The sequence below is a fragment of the Condylura cristata genome, unplaced genomic scaffold (genome assembly GCF_000260355.1).
Source record: "Condylura cristata isolate star-nosed mole 26May11 unplaced genomic scaffold, ConCri1.0 scaffold00043, whole genome shotgun sequence".
In the NCBI taxonomy this organism is placed as follows: Eukaryota; Metazoa; Chordata; class Mammalia; order Eulipotyphla; family Talpidae; genus Condylura; species Condylura cristata.
The window spans coordinates 4,813,437-4,841,107 of record NW_004567144.1 but is presented as its reverse complement, the minus strand read 5'-3'; the positions used below and the strand labels follow the sequence as shown (position 1 = coordinate 4,841,107).

At 37.7% G+C, this 27,671-nt stretch overlaps 1 protein-coding gene across 10 annotated transcripts in view; it reads right to left on the bottom strand.

The window, feature by feature from the left end:
• Positions 1 to 27,671, bottom strand: part of TAF1 (TAF1 RNA polymerase II, TATA box binding protein (TBP)-associated factor, 250kDa) — a 92,345-nt gene that overhangs the window by 17,903 nt on the left and 46,771 nt on the right. For 7 of the 10 annotated variants that reach the window (XM_012733937.1, XM_012733933.1, XM_012733941.1 and 4 more), the window contains 6 exons: positions 26,326 to 26,448; positions 25,585 to 25,677; positions 25,414 to 25,498; positions 2,953 to 3,020; positions 2,526 to 2,642; positions 2,369 to 2,374 (listed from right to left, as the gene is read on the bottom strand). In XM_012733937.1, the coding sequence (XP_012589391.1) occupies positions 2,369 to 2,374; positions 2,526 to 2,642; positions 2,953 to 3,020; positions 25,414 to 25,498; positions 25,585 to 25,677; positions 26,326 to 26,448 (492 nt within the window). The remainder of the gene's footprint in view (positions 1 to 2,368; positions 2,375 to 2,525; positions 2,643 to 2,952; positions 3,021 to 25,413; positions 25,499 to 25,584; positions 25,678 to 26,325; positions 26,449 to 27,671) is intronic. The other 3 variants (XM_012733938.1, XM_004694480.2, XM_012733934.1) reach the window with 1 other exon arrangement.

Below are 27,671 nucleotides of genomic sequence, written 5' to 3'. Positions count from 1 at the left end.
GAGGGCCCAGCATAAATAATTTTTTTTTAAAAAAAAGATGTGGTACATATCAACATATCACAACAGAATATTACTCAGCAATCAAAAAAATAAACTCATGCCTTTTGCAGCAACATCGATGGAGCTGGAAGGGATCATGCTTAGTGAAATAAGCCAGAAAAAGAAAAATACTGGATGGTTTCACTCATAGCAAGTTTAAGGGGTTGGGAGGAGGGGAAGAGAGAGAAGCAAATGTAATAAAAATGAGAACAATGAACTATAAACCAGAGCCATAGTATGGGGTGGAAAGAGAATGGGGTAAAAATTGGGGTGGGAAGAGGGCATGGGACTATGGCAATGGCACAGGGTGAACTGGTGTGGGAAGCCCACAACAACTACACCTGAGATGGAAAAATGTACAAAATGAAGGATGATGTAAAAAACAAATAAGAAAAAAAAAAGTGTTCCAAAATGCTCAGTGATAGATTCTTTGGTGAGTTTGATTTTAGGTAATTTATTTCTTCTTTATATTTTCCAATTTTTCCCAATGATCATTTTCCTTTTATCAATAAAATTCAATTTTATCAATAAAATTCAAAACCAAATTGTTTTTGTTTTAAGCAAGTAGGCAAGGCTAAATGAGAAGAGCTTGGAGAAAGAAAGGCTAAACAGAACTCAAAGTATCAAAGAGCAGATAAACTGTGGAACAGGAGAAAAATCAGGAAATGAAAGGCTATGTAGAGAACTGGAAGGTGAACAGTTTCAGAAAAATTGTGAAACTGAAATAGGATACAATATAAGCTAGAAGGAAATAAAGTATGATTACTGTTATGTTGCAACCAGAATTATACTATGGTAAGTTAACTTACACAAATACTCTCCAATAACATTTGGATTTGAGTAATGGGTAAGGATGGTCAGGCACTTGCATCTTCACATTAAGAGGTAGTAAAATTGGATTACTATTTAAAAATAGTACATATGAAGGAAGGGACGAAGAGGGTGAACTAGAATAATGAGGAGGAACTATCTATAAGCTTCTCTTCACAGAAGACCCTCTAACTACACCAAACAATAGTTACTATTCAGGAGTGAGAACAATTGCCAGATTTCCTGAGTTGTTTAAGATCATATGGGAAGAAGAGGGAAGAAAGGAAGATGAGTTTGGGTCTAAGGCTTTGACTCACCAAAGGATTAGGCTTTGGCTATCAAGAGACTACAGCAAATCATGTACCATTCAGTGGCTAGGCTATCCTGGGGAATGATGGCTAAAAACCAGACTTTAACTTACCAGAAATGGCCTTGTGGAAGCTGTGAGCCTATTAGTAAATAGGGCCTTTCTGTGCAGTATCACTCACCCAAGTACCCCCCCAACCTAACCCAATCTGTGCATACTCTTGTTCTGGGCCTGGAAGAAGTATTTTAGGGTTCTTTACATGTTTGGCTCCTCAGTAACCTAGGTTTTGGGACAAAAGAGAAAGTAAAAGATAGACAAGCAGAGTGCATGAATGAGAAATAACAGTAACTTAGCAGAGATCACATTAACAATTCAGAGGAAAAACTAAGTAGAATGAAAAAAGTAATTTCCTGTGGGAATTCGGAGAACTTGGCTTTAAAATATTTGCTTGAATATGACAGCACCTGTGAGGACTCTGTAGACAATTTTGAAACAGACAAGGAAATACTTACTGTACGTCTGTGTGCCAGGAAAAATGAAATCATCTAATGTCCACATCTATCTTAAAAAGTTCATTTTAGAGAATAGGAAACTGAGCTAGAGAGGTTAAATTATATTTCCAGGTTCACAAAGCTATATATTAGCAGAGTTAAGATTCAAACCCAGGCCTATTTTATACCAAACTTCAAGTACTTTCCACTTTGCCATAGTACCTTCAATAAAGAAACTAAGCACCAGCTAAATTCTAGTAAGTCCTATTCTTCAAAATGCCTGCCCTCTACAAGTAATAGAAATGAAATACACTTAGTATTCAAGGGTCAGAATAGAATTTCTTATTCATCTGCTCACCAGTCTTTTACCAGGTAAAGTTAAGATTATAAGTATTACCTGTCATGTCAATCTAGTAAAACAGGTGACACCTTAGTTACACTGAGTTATATCTGAGGGAATGAATAACCAGGTATATATAAGGCACAGAAACATGTGGCCCATGTCTGTAACTGAGAACTCTATACTCCAGGTATGTCCTATAGCCTTAATTCATGTACAGGGGAGCACCACAGACTCAAAGGATGCCTCTGGCCACAGCAGTCAAGAATCCAGTATTCCCAAATACTGCCTAAACAACTAAGACCCCATTCCACTCACTCATCCCACATCTGCCTCTTCTGAATTCAACAAGGCCACCAAGACCCACTGGTCCTCACTCACCTTAGCCTTTGAGAAGACAAGAAAGCACACGAAAGGCATATGAAGAGGAAGGACAGAGAAGAAGGGTATCTCAGTAAACGCATCTGTTAACATGCTCCCAATTTCCCAAACCAATTAAAAAAGTGTTTAAGAGGAATTTTCTGGTCCTCAGACTTACCTGAGGTGTGTAGGGGCCTGGGGTCATTGGGTCCAAGCTTTCTAATTCTGCTTCCTCCAAAGCTGCTTCTTTAGCTGTACAAATATCCTTCTCAAGTTGAGTCAAATGCTCATCATACTGAGAAATAAATTTAGTGAATTCATTTGCTGGTAATAAAAAAGTAAATAGAACAGACAGAAATATCTGTCCTTGTGGAGTTTCTATTCTAGTGGCAGGGCACAAATAATTATAATAAATAATTATATAGTTGGTTAAAAACAATAGTAGGTAGGAAAGTAAAGCAGAGAGGAAATAAAAGATGTGGGGTGAAGTGGGGATGGGATACACTACATTTTAAAATAGTACAGGCAGAGAAGGCCCCCTCACCCAAGAGAACAAAGGCATTCCAGAAAGCTGGTCCCAAGGAGACCTCCTCTTCATCACCTACCTCAGTTAAGGTCTGATAACAGACATTCACAATCTCCTGAGCAGTCTTAGTATACTGACTTTCAGGCCCTATAAAATGAAAAACAGGATACATTATTACCTACATAGACTTCAATTCCAGAATTTTATGCTCTGGCACCACAGTAGGGGTGTCCCATTCTCGTAAGCCCAAAATGTCTTGTTTTAGCCTGAACCCTTGCTCTCCTTTTGGAAGTGGAAAACCAACTTTCACACTTTTCCCAAATTATTTTGAAACAAATTCCCACACTCCATCATTTCATGCATAAGTGGTTCAGTATGTGTCTTTAAAGACTCAAAAAATAACCATTTATGATACTAACTATAATGGTAGATATAGGACATCATACAATTGCCAAAATGCATAGAATATACAAATCAAGACTAAACTTTAATAATGTAAACCATGGGCTTTGGGTAAAATTATGTGTCAATGTAGGTTCTCTGATTGTAAAAATGTACCACCCTGGCAGGGGATGCAGGTAATGGTGGAGGGAGGGGTATGCATGTGTAGCGGCACATAGTCTATGGGAATTCTCTGTATCTCCACTCAATTTTGTTGTGAATGTAAAACTGCTCTAAAAAATAAAGTCTAAAAAAACAGCTAGTACAGCTAAAATAATTAGCAGTAATTCTTTAAAATACTGTCAGTCAATATTCAAAATTGTTCAAGTTGCTTCACAAGTGTTTTCCTTTAAACAATAATCCAAACAAGGCCTGCACATTACATCTGCCTATATCTCTTTAGGATAATTTTACCTACAACTATATAGTTCCCCATATGGCCTAGCTACAAGTTACAAACTAGTGGCTTGCAGGTCAATCTAGACCACATAAAAAATGAGTTCAGTTTGTGAAAATGGATTGAGCCATTCACATAATACACTTATTAATAATGCAAGTTATAACCAAATTAAAACCTTAAGAAAAAAACTAGTTAACATTTTACAATGGAGAGATTTCACACAAAACCCCAAGCGTCTGGCTTCTCTTTAAAAATTAAAATGTAGGGGCCCTCCCTGGTGGCACAGTGGGTTAAAGCACAGCACTAAGAAGCTAAAGCCACTGCAGCACAAGTTCGATCCCCATCCCAGAGATTATCCACATGGCACGGCAGACCTCTCCTGACCCACCCACTGCTCCCCTCAGCAGTGTACTTCGTCAGTCGGCCTGTTCCGCTCCCCACTCCATCTCTGGTGAATCCTCTCACCGCACCTGCACCTCTGGCCTGCAACCCAGTTTTGTATGCATAAATAAATTTTCTTAAAAATTTATGACAAACATTTCCACAAGACACAAATGCACTGGAGCTAAGTAGTAGCTGCCCCTTTCATATAAGGTGACTGTGTTGTCTAGGTTACTACAGTCCTACCAGATCGCCTTTACTCATTTATATCCAGATCCTGAAGGTATCTGAGTTTTTAATCTCTCCTTAAGTGGTTCACTACATTATTTAATATACTGTTCACTGATCCATTAAATCATAAAACATATGGGCACCTTCTATGTAACAAACAACACACAGAGATAAGATATAGACCATATCCTTAAGAAGTTTACAGCCTAGTACAATGAGACTGACTATAAAGAAATAGAACAACGCAGTGCAGTAGAGGAAAGAAATACCATGTTTATTATAAACATAATATAAAAAAATATACAAAAACGTGTATACATAATATACACCAAGAAAGAAGTGACAATTCTGGGAGCTAAGAGGGAAAGAAGTATTAGAAAAGGCTTCATAGAGGAGGTGGTCCCTAAATATGAATAAAGAAGTCTTCAGGGGCCTCTCTGGTGGCATAGGGGTTAGTCTCAGCACTATCACTGCTACTACCTGAGTTCAATCACCAACCAGGGTGGTGGCGCAACATGACACAGCAGACCTCTCCTGTCTCGCCCACTGCTCCCCTCAGCAGTATATTTCAATACATTTGTCAGTTCTGTTCCCCACTCTGTCTCTGCTGAATCCTCTCACCCCCCCACCCCCATACCTCTGGCCTATATCCCAGCACTTCTATGCAAAAATAAATAAAATCATTTTTTAAAGATTTCTATTTATTTATGCATACAGAAATGAGGTACAGGCCAGAGGTGCAGGGGCAGCGAGAAGATTCACCAGAAACAAAGTGGAGAGCAGAACAGGCATAATGACAAAGTACACTGCTGAGGGGTGCAGCTGGCGAGACAGGAAAGGTCTGATGCACCATGTGGGTCACCTCTGGGGCAGGGATTGAACTCCCACAGAAGCAGCCATGGCTTGGTTTAGCTTTGCAGTGCAGCACTCCAACCCGCTGCGCAACCAGAGAGGGCCCATAAATAAAATCTTTAAAAAAGAAGTTTAAAAAAGTCTCCTTCAGGTAAAAGCTCTCACAAGTATAGACAATCTATTCTTTCAAAGATGTAAAGTTCTGTCCTCATGTAAGTTGATACAATACAAACACAAACCAGAAAGAAAGGCTGACCACTGAGACATTTAGAACACATTTAAAGATTGTGAGCTTAGTTCACAATCAAGAATTGTTTGATAAGACTGTGGCTCAAATTTCTAGGGTTCTAACCTCTTAGGACCAATAGTAGGTTGGTCCTTGGGATACTGATGGAAACAGAAAACAGACCACAAAAGTTATCAGGCAAAATATGTTGGCAGTAGCACATGACAGAGAACAGACTACATACGTGTTACAGATCTACTAAACTGAGTCAGTATAAGGTCAGTTTCCTACCATTTACTCGCTCTTCCAACTACAGATACTTGACTCATGATTACATTCCCAGCTGAGAATTAAGCCCTTAGACTACACTTAAGTTTCAAAACCTAGATATAAATCTCTCAACATCTCAATACTTTCATTTATAATACAGGGACAAGTTGGTTTCACACATTTGCAAAGTTTTCTCTCTTACTTTACTTTGAAGCTACTTCCCTCATTTTCCTTCCTTTCTTTCTTTAAAGAATTATTCCTTTATGGGCCCTCCCTGGTGGCGCAACGGGTTAGGATGCAGCACTGCAAGATGGCCACAGCCCCTTCAGTGGGAATTCAATCCCCGCCCCAGAGGTGACCCACATGGTGCAGCAGACTTCTCCTGACCCACCCGCTGCTCCCCTCAGCAGTGTACTTCGTCGATCTGCCTGTTCTGCTCCCCCCTCTGTCTCTGGTGAAGCCACTTACTGCCCCTGCAACTCTGGCTTCTACCCCAGTTCTGTATGAATGAATAAATAAATCTTTAAAAAAACCTGGGGTGTAGGCCAGTGAAGGGTAAGATGATCCACCGGAGACAGAGGAGAGAGAAGAACAGGAAGATCTACTGAAATATACTGCTAAGGGGAGCAGTGGACGAAACAGGAGAGGTCTGTTGCACCAAGTCATTTAACTTCCTGGCCAGAAATTGTACTAAGGTCATTGAGGTGGGCTGCAGCAGTGGCAGCATGGATCCTTAAACCCCTAGACCACCAGGGAGAGCCTTCATTTATTTGCAACACAGAACTCTAAGGAAATACACATTAACACATACAACTCAATAGCAAAAAATTAATCAGATTAAAATATGGGCAGAAAATCTGAACATTTTTCTAAAGACACACAGATGGTCATGTACTTGAAAAGATATTCAATATCACTAATCACCAGGGTAATATAAATCAAAACCACAATGGGATCCCATTCACCTATGTCAGAATGGTTTTATTTAAAAGACAAGAAATAACAAATATGGCAAGATGTGAAGAAAAAGGATTGCTTGTGCAGTGTAGGTGGGACAGTAAATTGGTGTAATCACTGTGGAAGAAGAGTATAGAGATTCTTCAAAAATTTGAAATATTATCCAGTAATCCCACTTTCAGGTATGCAGCCAAAGAAAATGAAACAGTCAGTAACTCAGGAGGATACATGCACTGTTGTGGCCATTGCAGCATTATTTACAATATCCAAGATATGGAAACAACCTAAGTGCTCACTGAAAAATGAACAGATAAAGAAAATGTCTCTCTCTTTCTCTCTCTTTCACACACAAAATCATTCAGCCATAACACAATGAAATCTTACCATTTGAGACATAGATGGACCTCAAAGGCATTATGCTAAGTGAAATGAGTCAGACAGAAAAGACAAATACTGTAAGATCTCACTTACATGAGCTATCTTTTTTTAAAAAAAATTATTTATTCATACAGAACTGGAACACAGGCCAAAGGTGCAATGACAGTGAGAGGATTCACCAGAGACAGAGTGGGGAGCAGAACTGGCAGATCGACAAAGTATACTGCTGAGGGGAGCAGCAGGCAAGACAGAAGAGGTCTGCTGCACCATGTGGATCACCTCCGGAGGATCAAACTCACCCTGAAGCAGCTGCAGCTAGCTTGCAGTACTGTGTCCTAAGCCATTAAGCCACCAGGGAGGGCCCTCATGAGCGATCTTTGCCTCCCCTGGCGATGCAACTGGTTAAAGCACAGCACTATGAAGCTAGCCGCAACAGCTTCAGCATGAGTTCAATCTCCAGGCAGGAAGGTGACCCACATGGTACAGCAGACCTCTCCTATTGCAACTATTGCTCCCCTCAGCAGTGTACTTCATCAATCTGTCTGTCTTACTGCCCACTCTGACTCTAGTGAATCATCTCACTGCCCCTGCCCCTCTGGCCTGTACCCCAGTTCTGTATGCAAAAATAAATCTTAAAAAAGCTCATATAGAGAACAGATTGGTGGTTGCAAGACACAAGGTATGGAGTATGGGTAACACAGGTGAAGTGGGGTCAGAAGGTACACTTCTGGTTATAAAAGTCATGGGGATGTAATAATGTACAAAATGGTGACTATAGTTAACACTGTATTGCATATTTGAAAGTTGCTCAGAGAGCAGATTTTAAAGTGTTCATCACTAGAAAAAGGCTTTTATAAAAAATATAGCTGATCTCACATAATATTGTCTAATTCAATACTACTTTGATATACAAATATGTTATTTGACGAACTGACGTTATGAGAACATACTTGTGCTGTATCAATACATGTTTCCTTTAAAGTTAGTTAAGTGAGGACTTACTGTATATGGTGACAGATGTTAACTAGACTTACTGTGACCATTTTACAATATTTACAAATATCAAATCATTATGGCATATACCCAAAACTAAAACACATTTATTTTCACAGATAATATAATTGCCTATGTGTTCTGATTACTGGCCATTTATGTCTGCTCTTAGTTTTTGGCAACCCATATCTAAGAGTTACAAGGGATTCAGCTATTTATCTTTACTACTCCACTATATGCAAAGCAGCACTTAAATGCTTTTAATGAAAGATGGGGATGGAGGTGGTAAGCCACTGTTAACACCACCAAAAAAGGATAATAACCAGATATTTTTTGTACCCTTACTCTACCAGGGATTCTTGAATGGAGTGGTAGTGAGAAAGATTCACGAACATCTTGAAGGTAAACAAAATTCTGTTTGTAATATATATTTTTCTGAGTAAGAAGATCCACGCTTTTTTCATCTCCCTCTCAAAGGAGTCCATAACCATTTACCTCCATAAAACTAAAAATACTGCTCTATATTCTGCAGCAATCAGGAACTTACTAAAAGTAGGATGAACAGTGTTAGGTTTCACAGCTTAGAAAAAAAAGGAGACAAGCGAAGAGATATACAAAGATAGTAGGGTCTCTGTGAAAGTAATAAAAGTGCTAGGGCTATTGTGGGGGGAAATAAAACCCAGTCCCTAAAGTGTCACTCAACAGAAAATTAGAATTAGTTTTTAAAGAGTAATTTCCAGAACTACTAAAATGTAGATATGAAAGATGAGGCCACCTGTGAATTATCACTCTGCCCAGTCGAATAAGCATTCATTAACAAAAGAATTTTTTTTCTTAATATATTTTCCTTTCTCCCTCTCTCATTAAATCATGGCAAAAAAAAACTGCACGTCTCATCAGAGAAATATACTTATTTAAACTATGCATCATTTCAAATAAGCCTACAGAAACATAAAATCCAAATGCCCCTAAATAGTGGTAATTACAATGACAAATTTGGAAAGTTGGTATTTCAATGAAATCAAGAAAGCTCCTTTCATTGTTTTTAAGTTAATTTACCTCTTTAGTGATGGGAGGAGGAGAATTATAAATTTTAGGGTCCTAGTCAAAGAGGCAAAGGAAGTTTTGACATCTAAAAGATTTCCAAAAAAAAAAAAAAAACCAGACAAATTGGTCTGGCATAACCAAGGTAAGAAAGTAAGAGGCTCATATTTCCTTTGAGGATCTTTCCACAAATACTAAAAATACCCTTCCTCTTAAACAAACATACATCCCTACTTGACAGGGAATGGTACAAGGTATATATGCATGCATTCCAATGTGAATCATTAAATTAAAAAAATAAAATCTCAGTAAGAGTAGAAAGTTTTTGCAAAAAAAGTCAGTACCAGGGGCCTCCCAGTGGCAAAGGAGTTATAGTCTCAGTGCTACCAAGCTATTGCCAGCCACTGTGGCAGGAGTTCAATCCCAGGCCAAGGTAGCTAACCCACATGGCACAGCAGTCCTCTCTTCTTGTCTTGCCCGCTGCTCCCCTCAGCACTGTGTTTCAGTAGCTCTACCTGTTTTGCTTATGACTCTCTGGTGAATTCTTTCACAACCCTCCCCTCCCCCCACACCTCTGGCTTACACCCCCGTTCTTATATGCATAAATAAATAAAAATCTTAAAAAAAGAAAAAAAATCAGTGCCAGATTAAAAAATAAAGAATAATTTTATTCTTAAGACAGTGAAGCCTTAAAGGAATTACTAGAATTACTAAAGTCAATTATGCATACTTCACAGATCTCAAAGAGATGAGCTTAGCAAACCTCAATTCTTTTAGATATTTTACCTCAAACTAGGTCCAGAAAGGTGAAAAGAGAAGTGAATCTAACTTTTCAGGCAGTAGGTAACATATTACGTTATGTAATATGTGAATCAAATGTAAATTAAGATGTTTGGCTTCCAAGACAAAAGATTTGATCACTCAAACTGGGGATGAACTAGGAATTCAAGCAGCTAGAAACTACCCAGAGGGGATCTGGCTAGAAACTACCCAGAGGGGATCTGGGGTAATAAATCTCACTGGGCAAGTGTAGGATTTATATTCACCATCTGATACAATACTGAAAAACCGGAAAATGTTTCTTTCCCCCCCAAATGAACCACTATTTAGTAACTTTATATATACATATATAGTCTTAGACCAACACTCATTTGCTAAGCATCTCAATTATCTCTATACTCATTAGAAAAATAGTAACATGATTACTTCAAAATACTTTTTCCTGTAGAATAAAACTTATGACAGGGCTTGCCTATTTTTTTTTTTTATTTTGGTTAAGATTTACTTTTTAAATTTGTTTTTGCATAGAAGAACTGGGTTTAGGCCAGAGGTGTGGGGGCTAGTAAGTTTCACCAGAGACAAAGTGGAGCACAGAACAGGTGAATCTACTGAAATACAACGTTAAGGGGAGCAGTGGGCAAGACAGAAGAGGTCTGCTATGTTGAATGTGGGTTAGCTTGCTGGCCAGGGACCGAACTCATATTGCAGTGGCTGGTGGTAGCCTCACAGCACTGAGACTTTAACCCCAGCACCACCAGGGAGGCCCTTTATTCTTCATTTTTAAGTACATATTATGTACACTGCCAAAATCTTGTGCACAAAGATGAATAATAAAAGACAAAACAAACAACAGGTCCTTGTCCTTGATACCCTTCATGATCTCATGGAAGATACATATATTCAAATTCAAAATATCAGTAAGTGACTGTATGGCAAATAGCAACTATGTCAGAAAATGAGTGTTAAAAGAACATTTAAATTAATTCTCATTAAGTCAACAGTGACATGATTGGTAACTGTCAAATCCAGTGAACATTTTTTTTTTTACCTGACTCTAGAAGAACTGTTATATTTACAAATGACATTCACTTCTTCCTTGAAATGCTAATGCTGTGGCTTACAGCACCATTCTTTACTAGTTCCTGGTGTTCTATCTCTGATCATTCATTAATTTGATATTTACTAAGCATCTACTATGTGACAATCATTATCTTAAGCACTAAGGATGTAAGACAGACACAGTTCCTGCCCTCATGAAACTTACAATCATTAGATTAGGGCACTGTAACTGTGTCCATTTTCTTTTTATACTCTGCCCAAATCTACATGATACTAACTACAACAGCTTACATAGAATAAATAAGGGGAAAGTTAACATGATTTAATTCATTTATGGTAAGGTTTTGTTTTCTTTTGGCACCACAGAATTGCCTTGAAAATACATCACAAAAACTCCAGTGCTGAAAGCTTGTTTTTCTGTGTCCCCTTTATTTTAATAAATAATTACCCATTTTCCCCAAGTGATATTTTTTAAAATGTGGCTTTTGTTATAGACTTAATATTTCGAGCTTATATTTACTTACTGGTATATTATAGTCCCTCACTCATTATAGGTACAGGACTTTCAGTAAGATGCTGCCTTATGTCAGACTGCTAGATCACTGTCTACTAGCTCAATACAGTACTGTAAGAAAAGAGGATTAATAAGTTATGGATATCATAAGTCTATTTCCTGTCAAATTTAAAGAAAACCTGAGCAAGAAAGCAATATTTTCATAGAAATTAAATGTCAAATGACAAGTAACACTGGGCAGTCTCCCTCTACTTCAGCTAGAGTATTTTTAAAAACAAAATGGAATCCAATTTTTTCCCACAGAAACACTCATGATGACATTCATCCATTTTGCCATTTATAGTCACAAGATGAATGTGATAAAGAAAAATATATACAACTTATCTAAACAGATTTTACTAAAACAAGATCACATACATACTCACATTAATAAAAAATTGTCTTAATATACTGTCAGGTGAAAAAAAAATAAAATGGAAAGTAAATACGCGATTTTATTTGTCAAAGTGTATGGTGTATTTAGAAAAGGTCTAGAATGTCACACACCAACCTGACACTGGTTACTCTGAAGAATGGGATGGGAAGAGGGCTAAGACAGGGAGATTTTCCCTTTTACTTTTACAATTCTATACGGTTTGCTTTTTTTGTAATTAATGTGGTTTTTATAAATTTGGGTTCAGTTACAATACTTGATTTTTATGAAAATAACTGTCAAGATTTAAAAATACTGATTAATTCACATGTTGGAAAGGGTGTAGGGAAACAATCATTCTCCTTCACTGTTTCTTATACTATAAACATGTACAACATTTTTTAGAACACATTTCAGGACATCTATCAAACTCTCCTCAAGAAATTCTCCCATGAAACAAGACAGTGGCCATGGAAGTCAGAATCTGCGAAGGAGTGTATAACAGCTCATCTGCCAAATCAAGTAGCCCTGAAAATGGCTGGCACTGGAACATCTGAACCACACTCAACTGTCACCAGCAGTGGGAAGTGCACATGCCAAGAGAGGGAGCTTGGAGATCAGGGTTTTTTCTTCCCTCCCCCTAATTTTTGCACTCCACACATCTGATAAGGGGATGATCACAAAGATCTGTAAAGAGCTCATATGACTCAACAAAAACAAAATAAACAATCCACTCAAAAAATGGACACAAGAGCTAAAAAAACACTTCTTTAAAGAGGAAATGTAAATAGCCAACAGGCATATCAAATAATGTTCAACATCCCTCATAATTAGGGAAATGCAAATCAAAACCACAGTAAGATAACACTTTACACCAGTGAGAATGGCTCATATTAAAAAAAAAAAAAACACCAGGGAACAACAAATGTTGGTGAAGATGTAGAGAAAAAAGAACTCTCCTACACTGCTCCTGCAATGCAAAATGATCCAACCACTAAGGAAAGCTATGTGGAGGCTCCTCAAGCTACTAAAAATGAAGCTTCCATATGACCCAACAATTCCACTTCTAGGAATCTCCCTAAAGGACACAAGAACATTAATTCAAAAGATACCTGCACCCCTGCATTTACTGTAGCACTATTTACAATAGGTAGGATATGGAAATAACCCAAATGCCCCAAGATAGACTACTGAATCAAGAAAATGTGCTATATATACACAATGGAATATGATTCAGTGATCAAAAGGATAAGCTCATGCTATTTACAGCAATATGGATAGAGCTAGGAGGGATTATGCTCAGTGTAGTAAGTTAGAAGGAAAAAGAAAAATAATAGATGGTTTCATTTATAGGGGAATATAGGGGCACCAAATAAGGGGTCAGGGAAAAAACTTAAAAAATGGTCAGGCACCCAGCAATCCCCCTACCCAAAAGACACAAAAACACTGATTAAAAAAGACTCCTATATCCCCATATTTATTGCTGCTTTATTTACAATAGGAAAGACATGGAATCAACCCAAATGCCCAAAAGTAGATGAGTGGATTAAAAAGATGTGGTACATATACACAATGGAATATTACTCAGCAATCAAAAAGGATAAACACATGCCTTTTGCAGCAACATGGATGGAGCTATAAGAGATCATGCTTAGTGAAATAAGCCAGAAATTAAAAGAAAAATACCAGATGGTTTCGCTCATAGCACAAGTATAAAGGACCAGAGGAAAAAATAGTAATAATAATAATGAACAACTATATACCAGAGCATTTTACAGGGGTGGAGTGGGGAATGGGATAAAAAACAGGGGGAGGGGGTGGAATGCACTGGACTATGGTGATGGAAAGCCCATGGGGATTACAACTGAGATGGAAAAAGGCATAAAATGATGTAAAAATAAACTATTATATGATTTTAAAACATGGTCAGGCAACTATAAATCAGAGACATTCTGTGGGGGAGGAGGAGAGATCAGAACAGGGAAGGGAAGAACACAGGTGACTATGGCGATGGTGCATGGCTAAACTGGTGGTGGGAATTCTATGAGGAGTACACCTAAGAGGAGAAAACAAACATTGTACAAGAATGAACAATGATGAAAACTATATATAAATAAAATACAAGAAGAAATGCTTCCATGAACACGCAATTGTATGATACATAAAAATAATGAAAACTGCTTGTAAACCAGCGTTATGTAAATACTTTAAATATCCTTCAATAGGAAATGGTTAAATCAATGAAGACACATAGAGTGATGTCTACATACCAACATGAAGATAGGATCAATAAAGATGCCATTCTCCCCAAATTGATCTATAGATTAATTCAATTTCTTTATAATCCCAGCAAGACCTATCTTATAGACAAGATTCTTTTAAAATTTATATGGAATGGCAAAAGAATAAGAAAACTATTTTGAAAAAGAATGAAGTGATAGAAACCTGATTATCAAGTTTACTCTATGGCTACAGTAATCATGATAATACACAGGATAGACACACACATTAATGGGGAAAAAATCCCAGGTATATACCTATATACTCAATTGATTTGTGACCAAGACACTAAGAGCAATTCAATGGGGGAAAGATAGCCTTCTCAACAAATGACAAAGTGGACAAAGGCAAGAATAAAACAAAACAAAAACATAAACCTCAACTTAAACTTTAAGCCATACACAGGAACTAATTGCGAATGGAACATGGATTTAAATGTAAAACACTGTATAAACTTTTCAAGGAAATATAACCTTCTTAGAACTATACCAGAAGCACATCCATAAGAGAAAACTTTGATTAAGTTATACTTTACCAAAATTAAAACATTTCTATTCAACCAAAGATACTATTAAGATATTGAAAAGACACTGACTGTGATTAAAATCTTTCTAAGTCATGTCTAATATAGAATACATATCTGGAATTCACAAATAACCTTCAAAACTCATTGATAAGAAAATAAAACTGGGCACTCCCTGGTGGCGCCACAGGCTAAAGCCCAGCACTGCAAGAGAGCTGTAGTGGCTTCAGTGCATATTTGATCCCCAGCCCCAGAAGTGATCCATATGGCAACACAGAACTCTCCTGACCTGCCACTGCTCTCCTCAGCAGTATACTTTGTAGATCTGCCTGTTCTGTTCCCCACTCTGTCTCTGGTGAATCCTCTCACTACCATTGCACCTCTGGCCTATACCCCAATTCTGTATGCATAAATAAATCAATCTTTAAAAAAAAAAAACTGGCCCTCCCTTGTGGCGCAGCGGGTTAAAGCACAGCACTGAGAAGCATGGCGTAGCAGACCTCTCCTGGCCCGCCCGCTGCTCCCCTCAGCAGTGTACTTAGTTGATCTGCCTGTTCTGCTCCCTGCTCTGTCTCTGGTGAATCCACTAACCCTCTGCATCTCTGGCCTGTACCCCAGTTCTATATGAATAAATAAGTCTTAAAAAAAAAAAAACTGAGGCAGAGAATTGGACAGACACTTCACCAAAGAAAATAAATGGATGGCAAATAAGCACATGAAAAATGTTTAATAACAATAGTCATTAGGAAAATACAAAATAAAACCACAATGAAGTAGAACAGCTAAAATAAGTGTTAACACTAAAGGTTGCTTAAAAACTGGATCATCCATACATTGCTGGTGGAAATGTAAAATGTTACAGACACTCTGGAAAGGAGTATGGCAGATTCTTACAAAACTAAACTTATGTTTACCATCATACTCTTGGGCATTTATCCCAGAGAAGTGAAAATTTATATTCATACAAAACCCTGTACACAATGTTCACAGCAGCTTTATTTGTAATAGTGGAACACTGGAAATCTGAATGTCCTTTAAAGAGTGAATGATTGAACAAACTCTGGTACAATGGAACACTATCCAACAATTTTTTAAAATGAACTGATATGTACAATAATTTGGATGGATCTCAAGAGAATTATGCTCAGTAAAGTCAATCTCAAAAATACTGCATTATTCTTTATATAACATGCTCAAATGTCAAAACTAGAGACAGAGAACAGATAAGTGGTTGCCAGGCAACAAGGACAGTAGTGGGTACATTGGGAGGGGCAATGCAGACATAAAGAGGTAGTATCAAGGGCTCTTTTTCAGTGCTAAGAGTAGTTCTAAATCTTGATTGTGGTAGTGTTTACATGATGGCATACAACTACATGAAACTATATAAAAATACACAAATGCAAACAGATCTTTTTAAAGCAGCCATAAGCTGACTAAGATCTATAATCTAGGCAATGATAGTATACCAATATCAACTCCCTGTTTTGTGTGTGTGTGTATGTAGAACTGGAGTACAGGCCAGAGGGTGGTAGAGGAGTGTGTGAGAAAACTCACCAGAAACAGTGGGGAGCAGAACAGGCAGATTTACTGAAATACACTGCTGAGGGAAAGCAGCGGGCAAGACAAGAGAGGTCTGCTGCACCATGTGTGAATCAGCTCCCTGGTCAGGTATAAAAGTCAAACTATAGTGGTGATAAAGCTGAAACATAATCCTTAGGCCACCGGGGAGGCCCTCAACTTTCCTGGTTTTAATACTGAGCTACATTTATGTGAGAATGAAACTACCTCTGGAGAATGAAACTATGGAAGATAGGAGTAGGAGGATAAGCAGAGCCTTATTTTCTAACTTTAAATATTCCTGTATTGTATGACCATTTTATAAGTGGTTTTTTTTTTTGTAGGTTTACCTGACAGGAACCTAAATGCTAAATAGAATGAGTAATACTAGAAAGCTGGGCTACTGACCAAGTAACTACGGTAATAATCTAGGCAAAATATAATGAGGGCTTTTGTGATATATCATATTGAAGAGGTTGAAGATTTATTTAAGGGAAATAATCAAAAATAACCCCAAAGTTTCTAGATGTAGCCACTGGATGATGCCAGGACTCCACTAAACTCAGCTTTGAAACAATAAAGGAATGAGTCAAGTAAAGGACAGAGGGGTAAAGTCAGAATAGAAAAGGATAGGACAGAGAGATAATACGTTCAACTTGAGAAATGTTTGAAGTTACACTGGGACATCCTAAAGAAAATGTTCAGCAAGTGGTTGGGAATCTAGATCTCTGCCCAGAATAGAGTGAGAGTGGTGGTAGGTGGGAAAGAGGTGGTAGCTAAAGTTAAGGGAATAGGCGCAAAAACATTCCAGTAAAGGAGAATGGCGGAAAGGGAACTGTCTAAGAGGTAAGAGGAAAATTAGAGCTGAAAATTGTTATGAAGTCATTCATAATATAGTTTTAAGGAAAGAACAGTCAATGATCTAAAATACTGCGATCAGATCAAGTAATGAAAAGCAACCACTGTGTATCAGGCAATTATATGATCCTGGTGACTTGTAATGTTGCAGAGCAGAAGCCAGATTAAAGCTAAATGAAGGGTGGATGGATGATGGAGGTCAAGGATAGAAGGGGAAGGTTACATATTCATAAGTGAAAACAATCTGATTTTTGCTATATGGATGAACCTTGAAAACATTATGCTAAATGAATTAAAGCAGAAACAAGAGGACAAATATCCTGTACACTGTATGATTCTTATATGAAGTACCCAGAACAGACAAATTCATAAACAAAAAAGGTTGGAATTGGAGAATGGGGCTTTGCTGAATGAGTACAGTTTCAGTTTGGGAGGATGAAAAAGTTTTGGAAATAGACAGTGATGATAGCTGAACAAAACTGTGAATGTCCTTAATGTCACTGAATTATACACTTTAAAATGGTTAAAATGGCACAAGCCAAGATAAGTCTGTTTATAAAGAGAAAAAAAGAATGGCAACAAGATACTAAAACAAGACTGAGGGAGATTTTGTTCTCTTTAGTGATGGGAGACAGATGCTTGACCTGTCTTAGGTTCACCCTGAAAATGGATTCATACAAGTGAACTATGGTTTGAAGAGCAATAGAACTTGCTAGGAAACTCTTTGGGAAAAGGGAATCTCGTCATGAGTAGTTTGGTATTACGTATTGGTACAGTTCATTTCAGATTTAATAAAACATTAAGTGTTAAAACCTCTGCAAACTACTTATATCCTTGACTTTGTTAAGACTAAAAAAGTGGGTTGTTTTTCAGAAGAAATTTATCTGTATGACTGACATGAAATGCTGCATCTGTTGAGTCTACTACAAATAGTTCCAATTCTAAGTTTTTAGGTTTCTCTAATACCATTCTTTTCAGGTATTACTTAAATATGAACAGAAGTGTGAGACTGAATCAGTTCCTGTGTGGGAGATAGAGACATCAGGATGTGTTATTTAGTGTACAGTCCAGCATTATCACTTAAGTACCATATTGAATTCCCAACTGCATACTTCCAGTTGCAGTTTTATATGGAAAACTACTTATTTTCCACTTTTACTGAATGACCCCTAACCTTGGTGTTCTGGTTATATGCAATGTTGCTCATGGAGTATATGTGTGCTAACACTGGATAAGTGAATGAAGATACATAAAATGCTATGGAAACATGCTTACATGTAATATGCATGAAAATGTGAAATGAGTCAAAATAATCTTCAAGGTACCATTCTACGAGTTTTGGTTAGTACAAGATTTTGAAATAAAATTTTTTAATTTGGGCCCTCCCTGATGGCACAGTAGGTTAGGATGCAGCACTGCAAGCTGGCCACAGCTGCTTCAGTGTGAGTTTGATCTCTGGACCTGGAGGTGTGGCAGACCTCTCCTGACCCACCTGCTGCTCCCCTCCCCTGTTCTGCTGCCCACTCTGTCTCTGGTGAATCCTCTCACCACCCCCGTACCTCTGGCCTGTACCCTAGTTCTGTATGTATAAATAAATAAATCTTTTAAAAAATTAAATTAGGAGAATTGGATGGTTTTACCTACAGGAGAAACATAGGAGAACCAAATAAAGGACCAAAGAGAAAAAAAAATACACAACAAACTAACAATAAAGAGACAACTATAAATTAGAGATATCCTGCAGGGGAGAGGGAGGGGGTGAGACCAACGTGAGAGCAGAGCGAACACAAGGGATTATGGTGATGGTGCAAGGGTAAATTGGTGGTGGAAATTCTGTGGAAACTAGATCTAAGAAAAGAAAGCAACCATTTTATTTAAGGGAATAATGTAGAAAAGTATATATAAAATTTAAGAAATTTTAAAATAGGGAACAAATTTCATAGGAATTTTGTTGAGTTAAGTACATTATAGACATGTAAGCAACCAACAAAATTAAAAAAAAAAAAAAAACCACAAACAACCTCAGAGCCTTCAAAAAAAAAAATAGTCAACAAAAAGAGCGGGGGCAGGTTCTTATCTGTTAACCAATAAAATTTTAAAAAGTATTCTGTGTATAACACCTGGTATTAGGAAACAGGTCACATGTGCCTTCAAGGACTCAACTACATGATGGATATTTTTCTAATATAAAAGATGTCACATTTCATAAAATATGACTACACTAAACCTTACACTCCTATTCAGAAATTTAAAATATTCTCACAGACTCTCCCTGGTGGTGCAACAGGTTAAATCACACTATGAAACTCTCAGAAGCTATTGCAGCACGAATTCGATTCCCAGCCAGGAAGCTGACCCACATAGTGTGGCAGACCTCTCCTGACTCACCTGCTGCTCCCCTTAGCAGTGTATTTCAGTAGAGCTGCCTGTTATGTTCCCCAGCTGTCTCTGGTTAATCCTCTAACCCCCACACCTGTGGCCTGTACCCAAGTTCTGTTAAGCATAAATAAATAAACCTTTAAAAAAATTAAAATATTCTTACATATTCGTTAAGGGATGGGGAGTGGGGAAGTCAGCCTTCTAGGTTGCCCACGCTACCAAATTACTTATTTCCCCTGAGATAAAATACCGCCTACTTTGAAATTCAAAATATCAACAACAAAATAAATGAGTAAGAACTATATGATCATATCAATAAATGATGAGATAGCATTTGACAAAGTTCAACATCTACTTATGATGAAGGCTTTCTGAATTCTTTGAATAGAAGGAGCATACCTTAACATAATAAAAGCCATATACAATAAGATCTCAGCCAATATCATTCTCGGTAATGAAAAGCTGAAAGCCTTCCCTTCAGATCTGGAACAAGACAAGGATGTCCATTCTCAATACTACTTTTCAATATAATACTGGAAATTCTAGCCAGTACAGTAACATAAGAGAAAGACATACAAGGACTCCAAATAGGGAAAGAAGTAGCAAAACTATCACTATTTGCAGATAATTTGGTAAAACTCTATTGAGGGCTCTCCCTGGTGGAGCAACGGGTTAAAGCACTGCACTATGAAGCTCTCTGAAGCCACCGCAGCACAAGTTAGATCCCCCGGCCACGGAATTGACCCAGATGGCGTGGCAGACCTCTCCTGGCCAGTCTGCTGCTCCCCTCAGCAGAGTATTTCAGTAGATCTGCCTGTTCTGCTCCCCACTCTGTCTCTGGTGAATCCTCTCACCTACACACCTCTGGCCTGTAGCCCCATTCTGTAAGCATAAATAAATAAATCTTAAAAAAAAAAAACTCTATTGAAAAATTAATTACAATAATAAACCAGGTCAGCAAAGTAAGACACAAAATCTACACATAAAAATCAGTAGCCTTCCTATATGCAAATGATCTAACTGCAGAAATTTTTTTAAATCCCATTTACAGTTATAGCAAAAAAATTAAACTCAATGGCATTCTTCAAAGAAATAGAACAATGATAAAATTCATGTGAAATAACAAAAACCTTAGATTAGCCAAAGTGCTCCTGATTAAAAAGAGAGAACAGTGGTTATCACACTCCCAGACTTCAAACTATATTTCAAAGGCATAATAATTAAAACAGCAAGGTACTGGAACAAAAACAGACATACAGACCAACAAAACTGAATTGAAAAGTCAAAATTAAAGTTACACATACATGGGCAACTAATCTATGACAAAGGGGCAAAGAATACCCAATGGAACAAGGACCACCTGTTCAGTAAGTGGTGCTGGGAAAACTGTACCACCACATGCTGAAGAGTGTATTACTACCACACAAAATCACAAAAATCAACTCAAAATGGATAAAAGAACTTGAACATAGGCTCCGAAACCATAAAACATATATAAGAAAACACAGGCAAATACTCCATGACACACATCTCAGAAACATTTTTAAAGACTCATCCCTGAAAGCAAAGAGTGTAAAGGAAAAAATAAAAAGCTAGGATTACATCAAACTAAAAAGCTTCTGTACAGCAAAGGAGACAATAACCAAAATAAAGACATACCACACCGAATGGGAGAAAATTTTCGCACTTCATACAGCTGATAAGGGACTGATCACAAAGATCTACGAAGAACTCACAGAATTCAACAAAAGCAAAGCAAACATTCCGGTAAAAAAATGGGCACAACACCCCAAAGTGGATGACTGGATTAAAAAGATGTACATATACACAATGAAATATTACTCAGCAATTTAAAAACACACACACATGCCTTTTGCAGCAACATGGATGGAGCTGGAGAAGATCATGCTTAGTGAAATAAGCCAGAAAGAAAAGGAAAAATACTGATGGTTTCACTCATAGCAGGAATATAATGGACCAGGCGAGAAAATAATAATAATGAATAGCTATATACCAGAGACATTTTAAGGAGTGGAGTGGGAAATGGAATCAAAAACAATGAGGGCAGGGAAATGCACTGGACTATGGTGATGGCACACAGGTGATTTGGTGATGGGAAGCCCATGGGGATTACAGCTAAGATGGAAAAATGCACAAAATGATGTAAAAATAAACTATTATATATATATTTTTTTTTTAAATGGGCACAACAGCTAAAAAGACACTTTTCTAAAAAGGAAATACAAATGGCCAACAGGCATATCAAAAAATGTTCAACCTCACCTATAACCAGGGAACTGCAAATCACATTCACAACGAGATACTACCTTATACCTGTGAGAAAGGCACATATTTAAAAAAAAAAAAAAAAACTGGCAACAATAAATGTTTTCTAGGATGTGGAAAAAAAGGAACCCTCCCATACTGCTGGACTGCTGGTGGGAATGCAAATTGGTCCAAATACTATGGAAAGCTATGTAGAAGTTCCTCAAACTACTAAAAAACGGAGTTACCATTCCTAGGACTTGGGTACCCAAGGTCACAAAAGCATTAATTCAAAATGATACCTGTATGCCTTTTTTTGCTGCAGCATGCTGTACATACAATAGCTAAGATATGGAAATGACCTAAGTGCCCCAAAACACATGACTGGATCATGAAGATGTGGTGTATGTACATAATGATACTATTCAGCAATAAAAAAAGGCTACTCATGCCATTTGCAGCAACATGATGGAGCTGAAATGGATGGATTATGCTCAATGAGCTATGTCAGAAGGAAATGAGCTATGTCAGAAGGAAAGAGAAAAATATCGGATGGTTTCACTTACAGGAGAAACATAGGGAAACCAAATTAAGGGATCAGGAAAAAAAGACAAAACTAGCAGGCACACTACAAATAGGTAACATCAGCTATGGAGTGGGAGGGAATGGGATCACAACAGGGGAAGGAAAAGCACAACAGACTATGATCATGGTTCAGTGTCTTCGTGGTGGTAATTTTATGAAGATTATACCTGAGGGAATGACAAATGATGTAAAATAATATATAAATTTAAAAAAAGAAGGCCCTCCCTGGTGGCACAATGGGTTAAAGCACAACACTATGAAGCTCTCTGCAGCCAGGACAGCACAAGTTCAATCCCTGGCCAAGGAAGTGACCTGCATTATGTGCTGCTCCCCTCTGCAGTATGTGTCATTTAATCTTCCTATTCTGCTCCCCACTCTGTCTCTGGTGAATCCTCTCACCCTCCTGAACCTCTGGCCTGTACCCCAGTTATTGTATACATAAATAAAAAATGAATCTTAAAAAAAAATTCCTCCTACTTTGAGACTAGTTCTCTACTAGGTCAAAGTTTGAAAACCAGTTGCCTGGGTGCCAGATTTGGCTTGCAGAGAGATGCTTTTATTTAACTTACAGAGTTAATTTAAAAAAATTACTTACTTGCACATATGTAAAATTAAGAACTGTCACACACAAAAATAAGTTCAGAATTTCAGCTTCTTTTGAAAAATTAAGATACCTAGTAACACTAGGTACACATCTTCTTAGGATAAGAATCTGATGAAGTTAAATTTAAAGTATAATAACCCTATGGAAAACAGTATTAAGGTTTCTCAGAATATTAAAAAATGGATTTACAATATGACACAGGAATTCCACTCCCAGGTACCTACCTGAAAAATACAAAAACACTAATCCAAAGGAATGTATGCACTACCATTTCATTTTAATCAGCATTATTTACAACCGTCAACCTATGGAAACAAACGAAGTACTGAAAAACAGATGAGTGGATCAGGAAAATAGTGTATATATATACACAATAAGGAAAGTATAAAACTTTCCATATCTGTGTCAACATGAATGGAACTGGAGGAGATTATGCTCAATGAAATAAATTAGGAGAAAGGCAAACACCAAATGATGTCACCTAATATTTAGGATACAAAGACACAAAGCAAATTCAAATAAAGACAAGCCAGTAACAAGTTCTAGAAATCTAAGTGTAGAATCGAGGCTACCAAAGTGAGAAGGAGTAGGGAGACAAAAAAAGCAGGGAGGGAGCACACTGGACTACAATAAAGGACTACAAGTATTTTGGTGGTGGGTATGGTGTGGTAGCAACACCTTTTTTTTTTTTTTTGGTATCAACACCTTTAGGGGTGGATCCGATATCTCTATACAGCAAACAACATTATAAAACAGTTACCTCAATTAGAAGAAAAATTTTTTAAAGATTTATTTATGTATACAGGAACTGGGATACAGGCCACAGGTGTAGGGATGGTGAGAGGATTCACCAGAGACAGAGTGGGGAGCAGAACTGGCCGACTGACAAAGTACACTGCTGAGGGGAGCAATGGGCGGGCCAGGAGAGGTCTGCTGCGCCATGTGGATCACCTCCGGGATGGGCGGGGATCGAACTCATGCTGAAGTAGCTTTAGCTTCTCAGTGCTGTGCTTTAACTGGGTATGCCACCAGGGAGGGCCCTGCCATATTTTTCAATTAACAACTTCAGGATTTTTCTTACTATCCTACTAAAAACAATCTGCCCTGAATTTTTTAAAGTCAGTCAGTCATCACCAGACAGAACATCCTCTCCATAATATGCTTATTACTGCCTATAATAATTTTTTAGGTATCTCTGACTCCACCAATACTTCTATTATCAGACTACTGACCCATCAGCTTTAGATCTTTTTAGAAGACAACCATGAAAAGATTGCTGACCTGACAAAAGCCATTTCCACTCTTTAATTTCCAATGAGCAAAAAAGAAAAGCACAAGAGAGGAAGTAGATTCTTTTAATACAAATGAAATGAAGCAAAACTAAAGGGCTCATCTCTTACCACATCCTTTAGTAAAATATACAGGCTCTAGTCAAGTAAAGTTCCTTTGAACTTGCCCCCATTTTTCTATTCCTCCATATTGAACATTCTGTTCTCTCTGCCCAGAATGTTCATTCACTCATCTTTCTTTCTGGTTTCTGTCTCCCTCTCTACTATCTGGCAAACTTATCGCCACATTACTTGGGCTACTGGACACTATTACAGAAAAGCCATACAATTATGTATATTTTTATTTGAGATTTTAGTTGCTGGCAATTCTATCAAACATCCTTAGGTCTCTCTTGTGTTTTGCTTAAATAGCTATATGGGGTTATCATTTCACTGCTTCATTCCTCCAATGTCTTCCCATGGATGGCAATGTTAAGTATGGCATATGGCACACAGGCCCTCTAGAATTTGACTCCTGTCTACTTCTCTATGTATTATGAGTCATACATGTGCTACAACCCCAGCAACTTATTTCTTAAGCTTATAAAGTAATTTCAGGGCTCAATTTTTATTTTGTTTCCCCAACTAAACTATAACCAATTTGGGGACAGGGACCCTATTTAATTTGGTTTTATATCTGTAGCATCTATCAATGGCAACACACATTCGGTGGTCAATCAATGCTTATTAACAGTTGAATCAGCTAAAACTGAACTTTATTAGAATGTTTATGAAGCCTTCCCTAAACCTTAGGTGAAAATGCTCCTTCCTCTTCTCTAGTGCACTTTGTGTATGTATGTATATATCCTTCTAATATAGTCCTCGTCGTGCTACATTTTAACTTTCCCATTAACTAGAGTTTGCATTATTTGAGAACAGTGACCATGTCTTTTCTATTAGTATATTAAGTGTAGCTAGCACAAAACCTGGCATACATTATCAAATCAGTCCACATACTGATCAAAAACTCGAGGTTCTGTGGAAGTTTCCCACTGTCTATAGTCATACATTTCTGTAGGGCCTAGGGTATAATGAGTTCTCAATCTTATAGGAAACAGTATACTAAAATTAAGTGCCCATTTTTTTAAAAATGCAAATTAAATCACTTGACTGGTTCTACTGATTGTATCATGCTCAATGATGTTATATGAATTTAAATATTAATAATGCTAACTGATGTTGGACTGATGTAGAGAGAGGTGAGGACAAGGAGGAATACCCACCATTGTACTTAACACTGTTGGCCAGAATTAGGTTGACATCATCTAGAAAGCTCTCCCGACTCTGATATTTGTGCTTGGAGATATTCTGTGATTAAAAGAATCAGGAACTCAGATACACAGAATAAAATTACTTGACACTAGAAAGACTATATTTTAGATCAAATGACTCACCTTACGTATAGTCTCTAAATCCATTGGACTGACAATCACCTTGTAATAATCTGGAACAAACTTCTTATTAACTGGGTGATGAAATGGCCAAGACTAGAATAAAGAAAGCATAAGACATTAAATGGAAACCATTCTTCATATCACAGATTCTCAACTTCATTGGGTTAATCGAAAAGACTGAGAAAAAGCTATGGAGAACCATTTTCCAAGATGTGCATAATGATATAAAACTTTCTATGTAACTTAAGTGGTCAATGAATTCCATTAAAAGTTTCTATGCTGTAATAGAGTAGGGATCTGTCTATACTAACAAGTACAATGCCTACTGCCTAGTTCCATTCACAGGCAGTATAAAAGCATTACACATATACAACATATTTTCCTTTTGTGTAATAGGAAAGCAACAAAAAGAAACAACTCAGAAAAAATGAAGATCACTCAAAAAATGTTACATAAAATCAACATAGCCCTGGAACAAATGTAATGACCAAACTGCAATTTGTTAAGAAGCTCTGAATCCAAACTCTAATGTGGACTATGTCATGATTACACAACATCCCGGCATCTCTGATTTCCATTATGCACTAGCAACAAAAAGGCTGGTTTCTAAAACAATATACCAGAATGAATTAACAAGTACTCTCTCTTCCAGAGTCCCCAAGATACATTTATACAAACATCCTATAGTCCTTTCCTTTCCTTTTTACCATTCTCACAAAATTCAGCACAGAAACCACTTACATCTGGAACTGCCATCATTTTCTGGGTGACAATGTTGTCCAAAATGAAAGAAAATGCCACTTGATCATCATCATCCAGCAAAGGATTGATAGCTTTCTCTAAACGAGCCAATTTGTCTTCTTTCTGAAATTAAACAAAGAAAAGATACAGCTTTCGCTGAGGTGTGATCACCATAGAAAAGTTAAAGATGTACAAGATGGCTGAACAGGGAATTTTTTTATGAACTTCTTAGTACAACTAGGAAAAACTACATTTTGCTTACAGAAAATTTTATCAGTTCATCACCAGCAGCAAGACTCTGACATACAGATATATTGTACTGAGATTGGCAGTAAACTGTAGGGGCAGAACAGTGAGGAGCAAAGGGAAGGCAGCAAGGGCAGGAGACATCCCAATTAATGGAACTAACTGGAGATGAGACACAGAGAGTGGAGCACAGATGGGGAGAGGTGAATTTTCAGAGAATCTCTACAGTTAGGGGAGCATCTACCAATACTAGAGTGCTAGAAACAGTTGTTCAGTCAGAGACAATCAGGGGCACACCTTTACCACCTCCCCACTGGGAGATGAGAAAGAGACCGTATCAGGAAAAGAAAGGATGCTGGGCTCTGGAATTTAGGCCATATGAAGCAGTGAGAGAAAGAGAAGCTCTGGAGAAAGAGAAGAGGAGGCAAAGTAAATCTCTCCGCCTTTGCTCTCCAAAAAGACTGTAGAATGACACCAAGATTACTTACACCAAGTCTGCAGACTCCAACTTCCCACCCTCTCTCATCTGCTCATAAGTTAAAGAAATAAAACTAAAGACAGTGTTAACCAAAGCAAGGCAACACACATGCACAGGAATCAAGGGACACCTGAGCTTAAGATGGAAAAACTGAAATAATACAAGACAAAGGGCCACACTGGTGGTACAAGGGTTAAAGCGCAGCACTATGAAGCTATCCACAGATACCACAGCATGAATTCAATCCCCAGCCAGGGAGGTGACCCACATGGCACAGCAGAACTCTTCCTCCTCACCGGCTGCTCCCCTCAGCAGTGTATTTCAGTCCATCTGCCTTTCCTGTTCCCTACTCTGTCTCTGGTAAATTCTCTCAACCCCTGTATCTCTGGCCTGTACTCCAGGTCTTATATGCATAAATAAGTTTTAAAAAAATACAAGACAGAGATCTCCATAATAAAAGTCAGAATTTGAGGACTTAACAGAAATTTTAGAATCATCATCATAAGAAAAGCTCGATGAAGCTTGATTTGGAAAGGCAGGTTCCCGATCTCAGAGTTCTTAACAAAAGAGATTGCAGATTTTGAACTAACATTAGAAGATGCTAAATGAGGTGAGAACAAAT